The sequence below is a fragment of the Morone saxatilis genome, unplaced genomic scaffold, assembly GCF_004916995.1.
Source record: "Morone saxatilis isolate NCDOM2014 unplaced genomic scaffold, NCSU_SB_2.0 Contig1, whole genome shotgun sequence".
In the NCBI taxonomy this organism is placed as follows: Eukaryota; Metazoa; Chordata; class Actinopteri; family Moronidae; genus Morone; species Morone saxatilis.
Genome location: NW_023339651.1, coordinates 6,668,816 through 6,684,006, shown reverse-complemented (window position 1 = coordinate 6,684,006; position 15,191 = coordinate 6,668,816). Strand labels below are relative to the sequence as shown.

At 42.0% G+C, this 15,191-nt stretch overlaps 2 protein-coding genes across 2 annotated transcripts in view; both read left to right on the top strand.

Moving 5' to 3' along the window:
• nrxn1a (neurexin 1a) overlaps positions 1 to 7,267 on the top strand; it is a gene marked incomplete in the record, with an annotated part of 44,695 nt that extends 37,428 nt beyond the window's left edge. Inside the window, 2 exon segments of the mRNA XM_035671085.1 lie at positions 3,757 to 3,835; positions 4,533 to 7,267. Coding sequence (XP_035526978.1) covers positions 3,757 to 3,835; positions 4,533 to 4,834 — 381 coding nt within the window.
• A 5,246-nt stretch (positions 7,268 to 12,513) lies between these two features.
• The window catches only part of fshr (follicle stimulating hormone receptor), a 13,352-nt gene continuing 10,674 nt past the window's right edge, over positions 12,514 to 15,191 (top strand). The window contains exon 1 of the mRNA XM_035671117.1: positions 12,514 to 12,960. Coding sequence (XP_035527010.1) covers positions 12,764 to 12,960 — 197 coding nt within the window. The 5' untranslated portion in view covers positions 12,514 to 12,763. The remainder of the gene's footprint in view (positions 12,961 to 15,191) is intronic.

The window sequence follows — 15,191 nt, the reverse complement described above, 5'->3', positions numbered from 1 at the left end:
ATGAGAACTAGTCCAGACAACCAGAAAACTTAATGCCATGCCCAAAGCAAATACTGCAAACTAATGGGACCTAAGTAGTATGCTACTATCGCCAAATTTGGTGCAGAAGTCGAATCGCGTGACTGGCTGGGCCCAACAACTGTACAGTGTGATGTTTGATGTTTGTAGTGTAGGTGATGTGCTCTGCTGCCCCAACCCAGACCCACCGAACCCAACCTGCGATTGTTGTAGTGATGGTGGCATGTTGTCTGTGTGTGTGTGTTGTCTTATTTAAGAAAAATCTACAGCTTCTCCATTGAGGCTGCCTAGTGTTGCCAGGCAACCAACCTGGCCTCAACCAGTGCACACATACAATGTAGAGACGAACACAGATTGAACACATACACACACGCACACACTCACAAACACTCAGGTGGATTGAGAACAATGGGTTTGAATTGCAGCACATTGCATCAGGGGAGGGGCAATGAGAGATGTCTTCCAAAGGTTCTCCGGGTCCAACCAATTTATCGATTTCACGCACACGCCCAAGTTTGGGTGCGTGCTGAAGTGGATCTGCCTAAGTCGCCCCTCGGGTTTACTCCTACCGTCAGTACTTTGTGCAGTAAGAATGTGTTATGCGCCTCCTCCTGAAGTCCACAGTTTATTGAATTTTTTTTTTTTTTTGCGTGTTGAAAAGTGGAAAGGATTAATAATGCATGACAGCTGAGCACCAGCAAGGAGAAGAGATTGTGTGAGTGTGTGAGTGTTTATGCTAGAGGCTGCTCTGAGTCACAGAGCTTTAGTTTGGTTTTGATGTTGTGTGTCTGTGGATGTGTGTTTGTGTGTGTGTGCTTTTGTGTCCTTATGTATGTGTGTACCTGTGTTTGATGAGAAGACTGATAGAAGAAACCTGAGGCTCAGAGCGGTGCCCGATTGGCTCTAAGGAATCAGCTGACCCAGACACTTCCACAAGCCCTGTGAACATCTATCTCTCATTCGCTCCCATCCTCCCTCCCTATCTGTTTCTTCCTTGCTATCTTCCTCACCCTCTCCATATCTTTCACATCTTTTTCTTCCTCTTGCCTTTCTTCCACTCGCTATCCATCTTCTGGAGATACTTTCTCCCTCCTCCCTCGCTCACTTTTCTCTTTTCCTTTCTACTCACTCTCTTTTGCTCTCTCTCCCTCCATATCTTTCCATATTTACCCGTCACTCCCCCCTCCTCTTCTCTCCTCCCTCCCTCCCTCCCTCCCTCTCTGTGGTTGAGCTTCAGTGATAGGCTGTTAATGCAGGCGGTGTATGAGTCTATCTCACCATCTGCAGTAGTGGAGCTAGCTTCTCTCCTCTCTCGTCAGGATCTATTCATCAGCCTGCCAACTTCAGCCTGATTTGGTGTACGCTTGAGTGTCTGTGTAGATGTGTCTCAATCGAAATAGACCAATGGAGCACGTTTGGCTATTGTAGAGCTTGTGTATGTACATGTGTGTTTGATTTCCAGTTGTGAAAGTAGCAGACAAGCTGTTGAATCTTCTGCAAGAGTGTGAGGACAAAGTGCAGCTACTATGTGTGAACTAGGCAGTCAGGGAGGCATGGACGGTCGTTGGCACTGTTCGGCTGCTCAGGTAGAGATTTTGCTCTTTCAGCATGCAGATATCCGTCTCTTCATGCTCTCTCACTTCCTTTCTCTTCACTCCTGTATCTATTTTTTCCCCTCTTATCCTTGTGCATCTGTGTCCATCATTGTGTCAGCATGTTCTATTGATAGACTATGGAAAGATGGGGACAAAGAGGGAGGGACCGAGGGAGGGTGATATGGAGGGGCGGAGGTTTCTTTGGCATACATCTCTTTAGTACATCTTCTATAAACTTCTGTGGTTCGTTGATGTGATTCAACTTGGCATGTCTCTAGTTTTCCTCGTGTTCATTGTCTCCCGTGTGATAGGTGGATCAATAGTCCAATTGACACCTTCCTGGATGAATGGGGTGGTCAGCTGACGGGGAGATGTCACAGATCAGAGGAGGGGCCTTGGTAAATTTACTTTTGTTTTAGCTGAAATCACGATTCAAAACCGGTGCCCACGGAGGGCACATAGGTGTCTTTGGTTCAATACTCAAGCATGGTGGCTCGACATTGATCGGTGACAGTCAGGGGTGATGTGTTTCCTACTGGCTGATTGGTTCTTGTGCTATTTAGATCCTGGCAAAGGCACCGAGGTTTATTGACTGGCTGGATTCCAGAGGCTAAGCTCACCCTAGCAGCATTTGACAGCCCAGTGGGCAGAACTGATTGGAAAGGCAGTGGAGGAAAGAGACAGAGTCAAGCATCAATAACCTAATATATGTTTCAGGCCAAACTAAACCACAGTAGACTTGTCAGGACCAAGACCACACCATACAAGGCTAGTGCGGGCTTTTTTAGATGAATAAACTGAGTGGTTGCTTCTCTAACCTTATGTAATCTGTGTTCTTACAAAGACGGGAAGGCAAGGAAATCTAAAAACCAAGGACAGAGAGAAAAAGCCAAATAAATTTCTTTTTGAAGTACTGCCTGTAGATTTCAGCTAAGACATCATCGACCACTTAGTACTTTGATTTGGTTCAGATTGTGTTCTGGTCTGATTGTAATCTGCCTCTAGAGTTCTTCTCTTTTATAGCTCTGCTGCTCTCTCCTTTATTCTGTGGGTTACTAACATCTACTGCAATGCATCACAATCCAATTTTAATTTAGTGCTGGCACTGAGCGCCCAGTGTGGTTAAAACACACACACACACATTCATATTTCTCATGGCGGAGCGTCAAGGCGGGCGATGTTTAACAGTAGTTCATGAATATGCAGAGCACATTAGCACAGTGTTAAGTAAAGACCGCAGCACTTTGAAGTCCTCATCTTCCTCCTATCCTGTCGTCTTTTCTCCCTCTTTCTCCTCAATTGCCTTCTCCTAAAATTAATTTTATCCATCCATCTTTTACTCCTTTCCTTCCCTCTTCACCCCCCTTCTCCTCACACTCTGGCTGGAATGGCAAATCAATGCACAGGTCCCCACTGAGGGTGCACACTCCTTTTTTATACCCCATCATTTTTAACAGCCTGAACTTAGAGTTGCCATGGCAACAGGAGGAGCAGGGATGGAGAGGAAAAGGGGCTCCTTTTCCTTAGAGAGGGAGCGAGTCACGGTGAAAGAGTGGTTGTTGAGATATTAGTTGGATGATGTAGGTTACAGGTTGAATGTAAGTGGGTTATTGACATGGTGCTTATGGAGAGGTGTTAAATAAAGGAGATTTAAATCAAACATAAAGTGTTAAACTGGAATATTTAACGACTCCTCTCTTGTGCTTCACACTGCGCATTCTCCAACACATATGAGCACTAGCCAATATCAGAGAGAGAGAGAGAGAGAGAGGGACAAACAGGAGGTGTGGAAGATAGAGAGGCCAGAGGAGAAAAAAGAGGGGGAGGGTCAAGATAGTAGGAGATGATAACAGGCTGTCCCCTTGTGGATTTAAACAGGAATCAATGTTTCTCTCCTCCCTCATCCTTTCTTTTTCTCTCCTTGGTACTCTAGTTTTGGCCACCTGCCATTGCTGGGGGCCGTAAAAGGCAAAAGTGTTTGTGGCAAACTGCAGAGCGGGTGGGCGATGGATTGGTGCTGTGTGCTCACACATGTAAAATAAACAGAAGGGGTGTGGAGCGCAGGCACTTTCTTCTTGAGAGGTAATGAGTTTGTGTCTGTATATGTGTGTTAATGTTTTTTTTCTGGATCCTCTCTCCATAGTCGGCAGACGACCTGCTGGTGGCGTCGGCCGAGTGTCCCAGCGATGATGAAGACATTGACCCCTGTGACCCCAGTTCAGGTGAGACCGGCACCATACAAATAAAGACATCACACCGCCTTTTTGACTATTTCTTTTTCCTCAACACTCAGTTTTTTTCTTACCACTTTGTCGCTCACTACAATGAATTTTTCATTTCCACTTCCACTCAGCCTCCAGGCATTACCTAACACTCTCCATCCACTCCCCGATCCCGTCTCCATCCCTTACTTTGCTTTCACGCCCTCCCCTCCCCTTTGCTTATGCCTTATTATTCATTCTTTCTTTCTTTATCCGGTTCTTTTCCTTTTTCCCTCCGTCATCTCATCTCCAGAAGTCACAGGCAAATGTTTTTACCAACAATATTTTAATACAGTGTCATATATCACCATCCTGCAGCCCTTGCTGTCTGTGTATGTCATAAAGTGTCAGATATATGTAATAAAAATTGATATAATGTGCACCTGTACTCTGGCCCTCCTCTCAACACGGTGTAATATAATCTGTTTACACATTATGTGATAATATGGAAACAGCTTTGGCTCTAAGCTACAGCCTTCCCTTGCCAGCTTGTAGAATTATGCAAAATGCGTGTCAAATAATTCATCATGATGATGCATTGTATCTTCTTGCTCCAGCTCTCCAGCTCTCCACCCATCACCCTGACATGTAATACAAATTAATAATGTATGCAAAAAACTGTAATGTAACATAGCATGCCTCCCGTCTACCTCTACAGCCCGCCCTCCCCTGCCAGAGGTAAAGGTGTTCCCAGGTCCATCTGAGGTGGTGCGGGAGAGCAGCAGCACCACGGGCATGGTGGTAGGCATCGTGGCGGCCGCAGCCCTCTGCATTCTCATCCTCCTTTACGCCATGTACAAGTACCGCAACCGCGACGAGGGTTCCTACCACGTGGACGAGAGCCGCAACTACATCAGCAACTCGGCCACGCAGCCCAACGGCAGCACCAAGGACAAGCCGCTGGGCATCGCCAAGATCTCCAAGAACAAGAAGAACAAAGACAAGGAGTACTACGTCTGAGGCGGAAGACACACAGACATATACGCATACACCTTTATATATAATGGTATATGTACATAAATAGATATATTCTAAAAAAAAAATACACACATACACACTGACATAGACATGCTGATGTTAATGTTTACTCTCCAATAATCACACCCGCACACATGCTGGCGAGCACAAACATACACACATTAAAGCACACACACACAGACATTTAAGCACAAACATACACACACACGCACACATACAGACTGGCCCAAGGGCATGGACCCTGATTGTACAGTATTTACCAATGAGCAGAGTCTCGTGAGAGGCTCGTTTTATGAACATAAACACCATTCCAAATGATTTAAAGAAGCACCAGTTCAACTCCCAGTTAAGAACCATTTTGGGGGTCAGCCAGATAAAAAGACCAGTCACTCCCCTGCCACAGTAGGACCTCTCCAGTTGGACTCGAGAGAGGTCGAGGAAGACTTTAAGTGAAGCACATGGCAGACTGAGTGTATTGAGCGAGAGGGCAGAGCACCAGAACAATGATGATTTTCAAGTACCAAGAAAAGCACTAAGTGTCTCTTCCAAGCTTCCTGGCCTTCCTCTCTGTTAACAGACGGGACTCAATGAAGCACTGAGGACGCCGAAGAAACAAGCACACCAATGGTCCAAGTCTAACCCCAAGCAACAGGACAGGAAATCAGGGTGTAGCCATAGAGACAGTGAATAACGAGTGAATAGGCAGAGGCAGGGCTGGTGCCGTTAATGTTATGGATGGGCAGTGGTTGTTCCGCTGCAGAGCTGATGTTTTACAGCACCCTGTAAATCACAAAGGTGGAATCAGCGGAAAACTGAGAGATATTTTCCTGGACAGGATACTTGAGACTTCAGATGCTACCTACAGACACCAGTCTTGCACGACTACGGTGTCACACACACACACACACATGCACACACCCCAAAATATAAACAATCTACACATGCAGACATACACATACCTGCAATGCTAAAGACCCACCATATCTTCATAAGACTGAAGACTATACAAGAAGACAATGGTGAAAATGGCAAAGACCATTATGATAATCGTTATGGCAATGATGAATATGAAGAACATTTGGGCAGTATAGACTCTTTGGGGAAGGGAGGGGGGGTCTTATTGCACGTGAATTATCTTACTCCGTGTGATTTATACCGCGTTGAAACTCCAGAGGTTACACCGTGACGCTCCACCATCATAAACTTACCACCTTGGCTTGAAGTATTCCTAATTACGCACTTCAAATGGTTTTCAGTCTGTGGGATTCGACAATGATTTAATCTCTGAGTTCAAATCCTCATTGACAAAGTGTGACCATCTCGAGTGTGATGCATGCCTGAGTCTGAGCTGTGCTGTGAAGTGGTGGCGTGTCCCACGAAGTCCAGAGGTGGTAGGTTTGCTTGTTTGTCGGGGGGAGGAGGAGAAGGAGGAGGAGGAAGAGCAAGGTGTTGCGGGTTGCAATGTAACTCTGGTGCAACGCCTGGATGTGTGCGCCCACCACAGGCCACGTCCTGTTTTCTAGCCTGATGTCTTATAGGCCACACCCACTATACCTGCTCTAACCAACCACCTTTTATAGACAAAAACCAGCCGAGGAAAAGAATCAAAAACAGAACAAAGTAAATGTTACCATGTGTTGCTAATAGATAGAAAAGTCCAGTTCATGATGCCATTGGCTGTATGACAGCTTGAGTTGCTTTGATTTCATTGGCTCTCCCTTTTCTCTCTTTCTCTTTGCGTCCTTTTGTCTTCATTGCATTGGTTGACTGATTCATCAATACTCATGGCGTGACCGATACAGGACAGGCAGACGGGTTTCCGATGGGCTACAGTATAATTATCTCATTATGGACTTCTGCATTGTCTGAGCCCTCTACAGCTGAAGAACTGTAGCTCCGTGATATATCAATACAAACAGTGCCATGACATGAACAAGCCCCTCTAGTTCTTCCAAGCAACGTAACCAACCAGTCAGATGCATGCAAAATGACCAGGGCAAGAAAGGACTTGAAAAAGGACTGTGTGAGATTTCAAAGTATAATGTCAAAATTAACTTAACATATTCCCTTATTCTCTCCATCCTTAACTGGCCTTTCTGACCTCCTTTCCCTCCCTTCTCTTGTTTTCCTCTTGTTTAATATGTTTCCCTATCTGCCCTCCCGGGTTCCTCCGTGTCTATCGCTTTCTTTTCCCTCTATCTGTTGTGTTGCCATCTGAAACAAAGGAGGTGTCTCAACCAATGGGATTCTACATCTAGGTGTTCATTAACCATGTTTATTTTCTATATGTACAATTTTTCTACAGTATTTACTTTTATTTTTATTGTTACGGTTCTTTGATGAACATAAAGTGGAAATTTATTATGAAAAATAGTTTTGAAGATTAACGAGTAAATAAAATATTACCCAAGTGAGCCTGGAGTGTGTTTGTGTGTTGGTTTTTGCTGCCCATCTGCCTGCAGACAACAGTACTGTGTGTGTCTCACATCGCCCACAACCATGAGGGCAGATCAGTGTCTAATTAAGACATTAGCTAATAGCTCAGTATTCTGGGAAATACACTTATTTACTTTCTGGCGGAGTTAAATGAGATCGATTCTCACACTGGAGCCAGTGGCGCCTTAGCTTAGCTTAGCTTAACATAAAGAGTGGAAATGGGGAAACAGCATGGTTCTGTCCTCCTTCCAGGCAGCACCTAGATTCACAAATTAACACGTTACATCCTGTTTGTTTCATCCGTACAAAAACAAGTTGAAAAATGACAATTTGTCGTGTTACGGTGGGATTTTGCTCTCAGTTGTTTTCTCGCCAGGAAGCAGTAACTTCCTGGAGACTTCTCTGGTTGCCTGGCAACTGCTCAGAGCCGAGGTTTAGTCCAGAATATACGCTGCTATGTTTACCGTGTTCAGTCCATATTTACACAGATTTTCACATGTTCGTGTACATGGTTTCCCATGTTGTAACCACAAGCTCAAATATCCCATTTAAAGGCAACAGAACCCCTCGTAAAATGGCAAATTGTTTTTATCCTTATTTTAATACACTTACTAGTAATTAAACAAACACAATATTAACATGTTAAATAGTGATGACTAGAGCTGCAACAGTCGTTGAATCAATTAGTCAAACAACAAAAATAGTTGTGTTTTATTGGTTTTCTTTTTTTTCTATGATAGTAAACTGAATAAGTAGCTTTACTAACTACCTGCTCTCATTCAGCATTTCTTTCACATCTTTCTGAACACAAATCAGCATCCAAATCAGCAGTTTACTATTAGAAACTGAAACCAATGTGATTTTAACAAAGTTAAAGGCACAATGCGTAGGAGTTGTGCCCTCCTCTCCAGCTCAATCACACCAGAAAATCAGGTGCTTCCTCTTGGACGTGTGCTTATGACCTGGCATCTTACACACTTACTTACACACCCACTGCCTAAAGGTTGATGCCCTAAAACACAACGAAATAAGAAAATACAGGCAGAGGGGAGAGTCTCTGTAGATACAGACACCACCACACACTTTTTTGACATGAACTAGTCGGGTAAACACAGGTGTTTGATGTATGAGTCTATACATTGTTTTTCATTCAGCCTTTAAACAACTTGGTTTCGTCCATATCCATAAAACTCATAAAACCACCATGTTGTAATCTCTGCTGTCTAAAACGTTTTACGCCATTTTCTCCTCTCTGTCCCGCTGTTATTGGAGACATTTCTGAACTAACCACGAGCCCTCGACAGCAAAGGCTGCTCATCTAAACATGAAGTGAATCACACGATACACAGTCGATAAAGGCTCTGTTCCAGGATTTATTGTTAGTAGCGCTGTTACAAATGTCGGTGGGATTTTGAATGCGGTTTTGAATATTTACTGACATTTTATAGACATAATGATGATTTGTGTCCCAATTCTGAGCATGTCATTGGAAATATATGATCTTTTGTGGAAAACATTCTTATAAAAACTAGTTTAAGTAGAGCAATCTGTTGCAAGTTTGCTATTATGTGCACAATTAAAGAATAAAAACAACAACACAACAGTCGTTAGTTGCACCCCTACTTTGGCAAGAGCCAGGCTAACTGTTCCCCCCTGTTTTCAGGTCTTTATTGCTAAGGCTAAAGCTAACCAACTGCACAGGCTTATTTAACAAAAACGAGTTTCCGAATGTATTCCTTTAACGATCTCCTTCTAACAAACTACATGTTGCCAATTCCCCCACATTCCTCCTATTCTCTTTCACCTCTTGCTTCATCAGAATATGGAAAGCAGCACTTTTTCTTCCAAATCCCGCTCTAACTGGGACAGTACACACATAAATACCCACGCTCGCACACACCGAACAGGGCTTTGAAGTATGACTCAGTGCAGTGAACGGTGTAAGTCTCTGCAGAGTTGCTGTTTGCCGGATGAAAGATCCCTGAGACTGCAGAGCGGAGCTTGCGTCCTCAGGTGAGAGGAGCTACAAGGACCTGCTATTTCAATAAACACCTCCCAGGACTAACTTGTCTTGTTCTCTCACTGTTTGTCTTTCTTATACTGTTTTTTTTTTTTTTTTGGCTTTTGCTGAAGAGTCTGAACAAAAGGCTTGCGTTAGGCTGTAGCCATCTGCCGCCGTGTTGTCCTTGACCACAGCCAGCTAGCACAGAGATAAAGACACAGCCCCGCTATATTTATTGGCTAAATAAAAATCTCTCAAAAAACATCTCCAGACAAACTCACCAGTGGCCAATCAGTTTACCTCGTGTTAACAGTGGGGTAAGTTTGGCCTGGGGGGGAGGAGAAAAGGCTATGTTACCTAAATCTAAAGAATGTATCCTCTGTACAGTGGCCACATTGTCAGGCTTGGCTATGGCTACACACAATTTCACTGGTCAGAAATCAAAAAGAGAGGAGAGAATGACGCAGTCTGGACCTACAGCTTGAATGTGGCTTATTAATCTCTATATAACTGTATTTTTTTACTACGTTCATAAATTGTTTAATCCATCATAGTATATATATTTATGTGTCTACAACTTGTTCTAATTACATATACATTTACTATATTCCTCCACAATACAATATTCTATTATATTTTATTTTGTATTTTATTCCTATATTGCTGCTGCGGCACTATTTCATGTCTAAGGCTACGTTCCCCAAGTGGCCCAAATCTGATTTTGGTTTTTTTTTGCTCATATGTGACTCAGATCACATTGAATCTAAATTTGTAAAATTCTGATCTGGGCCACTTTCATGTTCAGTCCGAATCGGATACGGGTCTGATTTATTTGCAATGTGGCCTTAGTGTGAATGTGACTTTTACATCACTTTAGATTCACGTTCATCATGCGTCATACGTGACCTGTTCACACCAGAAACAAATATGAGCCACATTTAAAAAAGAAAAAGTGAACAGAAAATCAACAAAGGTGAACGTAGCTTTAGATTCAAGAGAACACAGGTGAATCTAACAACATTAACAATGGTTGTAGTCCATGAAAGTGTCCCTCTAAACCATCTCTTCCCATCTAAATAGAGTAAATCCATCTATAGTGATATGATATTATTTACACCTGTGTTTGAGTCATTGTCCATTGACTCATTTTATGAATTTGTTGTCTAGTTGCATTCTACAGAGTTAAAAACTACTCAGTGTTTACACCTCCCTGGCACAGGTGCAGAACAATCAGCCACAGATTAATCCACAAATTCATATCATGCATCAGCACACACACACAGATGCCATGGATGTTCCTCTTCCTCAGTCCTTGGTTTCCACTCCTTTGTGCACCTGCGTTTGTCAGAAGCCGGTCTTTCTCTCTCTCTCCTTCTGCTTCTTTCTTGTGTATAAGCATTACTGTGGGAGAGTGTGTGTGTGTGTGTAAGAGAGAGAGAAAGTTTGTGTGTGGTCATGTCAGGAGATCAAGGCTGCGTTTTTCATCCTGTTTTGGAAGAAATTATAAAGAGTTCTGTTCCTCTACATGAAGTTCCCACAGTACAAAACACACACAACTCTGTATCAATACTAGAGACAACAATGCATGTGGAGAGGAGAAGCTGAAGATGCATAAAGGAGGAAAATGACAAAAAAAAATACTGTTGCATAAGTGTGTGTGTGTGTCTGTGTGTGTGTGTGAATGCAGAAAGAGTGCCCTTGCAAGCTGGCTGTCCTGCTGATGTGTGTGTGTAGTGGAGTAGAAAGGAATATTATGTTCATCGTTATCAAACTGTGCTCATCTTTCAACACAAAATATGAGACAGGAGACAAAGCAGATTCACGTCTGTTCCCTATAATTCTTTGTTTGTTGACATGACTTTGAAGCTAAAAACAAGACAAACAACCAGAAATAAGTAACTCCCAACTGTCTGTGTTATTTACTCCAAAACTGTGTAACAATGCAGACTTACTTGTCATTAAAACAGAAAAGGCTACACAATAAGCTATGAAAAAGATTTCTAATTGAAAAACTGACTAAATGTAGAAAAAGATTACCAAGACATTAATATTGTTAGTTAAATAATTAAAATGGATCCTGAAAATAAAGCTTTATTCTTTTGCTTTGCTACCAAAGCCAAGAAAAAGCAAATTTCATTTTTCAACTCCTTCATTTTTTCCCATTTTTTGTGAAGCCAGTTAACTGAAAACACTCGCAGCTAAACGGAGTTCCATCTGCCCTTTTTTTTAAAACCCCAAAAGTTTGAAAAGTTTCTTATTGGACCATTTGTCCCCAAAATCCATTGCTCCAAAAATACCAACCCAGTATCACACCAAAGCGTGTAATACACACTCCAGTCCACTGTTACCTTTCACACCTATATGGGGCAAAATGTGATATTCACGCGGTGTAACTGTAAGGTGAAAGCATGTTTTTGGAGAAATGGGCGATAACAAGCTGTAGGACAAATGGATACTATAATGGGCCCTTGGAACAATGGCATGGCACCAGCTAAACACATGCCTTGTCAGCTAGCTGCATCACTGAAGCTAACTTTGCCCATTTACTGCAGTACATACGGCACCAGCTATATATAATATTGTTGGAGTAACTGAAGTATTTGAGCCGGCAAGTGAATGCAAACAAAGTTAGCTAGCTAGAGCCACTTGGTAGTTTTGGATTTTAATGTCTCATCCTTAATATTTTGTAAATGCAATGTCATTTAAAGGTGTGTAACATTTAGGAAGATTTATTGGTACAAATAATATCATATTCATAGCTATGTTTTCATTATTATAATCACCTGAACATAAGAATTGTTGTGTGTTTGTTACCTTTGAATGACCTTCGAAAAAAGTGATTTCACATATATAATATATTTTAAGTATAAACATTTTATTAGTGTTTTCCTTGTAAGACTCGATAATATAAGATAAGAGATAAGAGAAACAAGGTTGTGAAGGATTGTTACAGTGCATGAATAACAGAGTCATATTCAAATTTCATAAGCATTTTATCCAATACTATGCTATTTTCAGTGACTTGTGATTACTTGCTTGTGTGATTTGACTTAAGGGTCAAAGTGAAAGAAAAAAAAATACAGACACAGATTTTTGGACACACACACACACACACACACACACACATAAACACACACACAACCCAGCAGAGACCTCCTACATCCTCATACACCCATTAAGCTTTTCACACACCCCCATCATTCACCACTGCATGGCAGAAAAAGCACCAGATCACCTCACACTTCTTCCCTCTTCAACCTGGCGGTGAACCCAGAGTTGTGAGATGAAAAAAAAACCCATGCATAATATCAAATGTGGAGTGTGGGCTCTGTGAGAAGGCCTGAACACACGTGAACACGGAGAGCAACAACAGTGAGAAAGTGTGAGGAGAAGCAGAAGAAGAAGAAGAGAAACAGGGACATTTTAAAAGTGGGAACCTGAAATACAACAACCTGGACTGTGGACAGACTGCGATGATGATGGTGATGATTCTCATAATGTTAATGATTCTGATGATAAAGATGGCAACGGCCTCGGTGCCTGGCCCAGAGATGGACGTTAAACTGGGAGTGGAGACCAGCTTGGCCAAACGAACCCTGAGCTTCTGCCACCAGTTGAAGTTGGGGGTCACAGAGATTCCCTCCAGCATCTCCAGCAACACCCAATGCCTGTGAGTATCCGTGTATTATACAGTCTATGGTGAATACAGACAAACACAATTGTGGATGTTTACATTTTACTTGCTGGTTGAGCAGCTGCAGCTCTCAGAGAAATTGTTTGGGAATTCCTAGAATACTAATAGTACAAGTTGTTTTGTTGGTGTTACAGTTATAATAATCTAATTCATTCCTCTTCTGTTTGGCAACTGTACATAAAACCACAGGATAAGCTTTTATGTGAGACTACTTTTCAATTTCTATTTCTATTCTTCAGCTAAAATCTAGTTTACCTGCTGTGAATGTGATGTGTTTCTCCCTTTTTATTCTCATTCTTTGTCTTTGCTGTAGTTGTATGATTGCTGTCTTTCTTCTGTATGTATTAACTTCAATTCATTTGGGATATTAAAGGAGCACTCCAAAAATATAACAGTGTACTTCCATACAGTTGTGGGACTTTTTAAGAGACAGGTTTTTTTTTGAAGGGACAAAATTGAAGCAGCAAAATATTCAGACTTCTAGTTTCTAGTTTAGATGAAGCTCCAAACACTGGATTCTACATTTCTCATAATGCCACGCTTTGGTTGCACCCTTAATGGCTGGTAAATTCCCACGTCTCTGAAACTCCATGCCTCCATTTGTACTGCAGGCTTTCTGTTATAAATGTGTTGTGTCCAGTCCTGATGATATCATTATTTTTTCACACTTCACACTGGCTGTAGAGTCACAGAATACATTGTACAGCTGTTTTCACAGTGTAGGTAGTTCACCTTGTGGTAAGTGAACTGACTTTGTGTAAAATCGATGTAGTGTCCCTCTACACAACTAAAACAGAGGTCAAGTGACATGGGTCGATATTACAGAGTACATCCTAAAATAGTATTTCTCATTCACTATACGGATGCATGGGGTATGTCATGGATGATACAGTTCAAAAAATCCTATCTCGTAATCTTTAAACCTCTCATTTACATTACAGTTTATATTCAAGGTTTCTCACAAAAACACTTTGTGTGTCACCTTGAAGTCTAACACATTTTATTCCTCATAAAACATTTGCAAAGATGACTTTTTTGTTTTGTTGTTTACATCCATATTTACAGTTTTCTTTGTGATTACATTTGCGCGTCGTACCAGCTGTCGACCAGCGGAAAAGCATAAATTGGTGGCAGGACTATGTATTGTGTTGTCCTCATGCTCCCACCGCTGTCCACAAACAGCAATTATGAGATAAATATAACGTTAACATAAGCAGGTTAGCGAGACGCATCCATACAGGCTTCACAAACACATCTGGAAAAAAACAGCTGGTGCGTCTGTGGAGTGGGGCATGGTCTGCAACCAGGCAATCAAATATTATCAACAGAAAAAAATGGATTTAAGCACACGTCAAGCTCTATATGAGTAAACTCTAGTTTCATTTCATTGAGTTTACTTACTTTAGGTCTACCAGCATCAAAACATCTAAAAACTACTGGAAAAATGGCGCAAGAGAGTAGCTTTTTTGGCAACACCTTACTAGCGTTTCATCTCTGCCCCAAACAGTAGCACAACACCATCTAGCTGAAGGTTGCCATCATAAGCTAACATTAGCCACCATAAACTACTGGTCATACCAGCGCAAAGTAAGACTGTGGCAGAATATTTTGAATTTATTGTATGTTGGGAAATATGATTCTCTTACTTGGCATGCTAAATATGAAACGACCAGCAGCCAACTGCTAACTTAGCACAAGACTAGAAACACGGGGTCACAGCTAGCACGCCACTGTCAAATTGTTGTTTTTACATTTTAATTTTACAACATGTTATACAACACGTTAATTAGAGAGCGTTAGAAATTCTGGTAGGCTACATTTTCTAACCTTCGGACGAACCGGGCTAGCTGTTTCCCCTTTGTTTCCAGTCTTTATGCTAAGCTAAATTAGCCCACTCCTGGCTGTAGCTTCATACTTAGCGTACAAACATGTGGGTGGTATCAATCTTCTCATCTAACTCTAAGCTAAAAAACTGCTTGTTTCCCAAAATGTAAAACTTCCTGTAAGAGTCATATAATAGTTCATAAGTTGTGTTGATGGTGTTGAAGGTATTGCAAGTGGTTTTCAGTGTTTTTGACACAGTGACACAGAGCTGGATGAGGCAAGAGAGGGTGAGGGTGTAGTAAACACTGACTTGTTATTTTGGCCATTGAAACATTTTGAAGGAATCTCAAGGCCAGACAGGGGGAGGAGGTGGGATGGTGGCA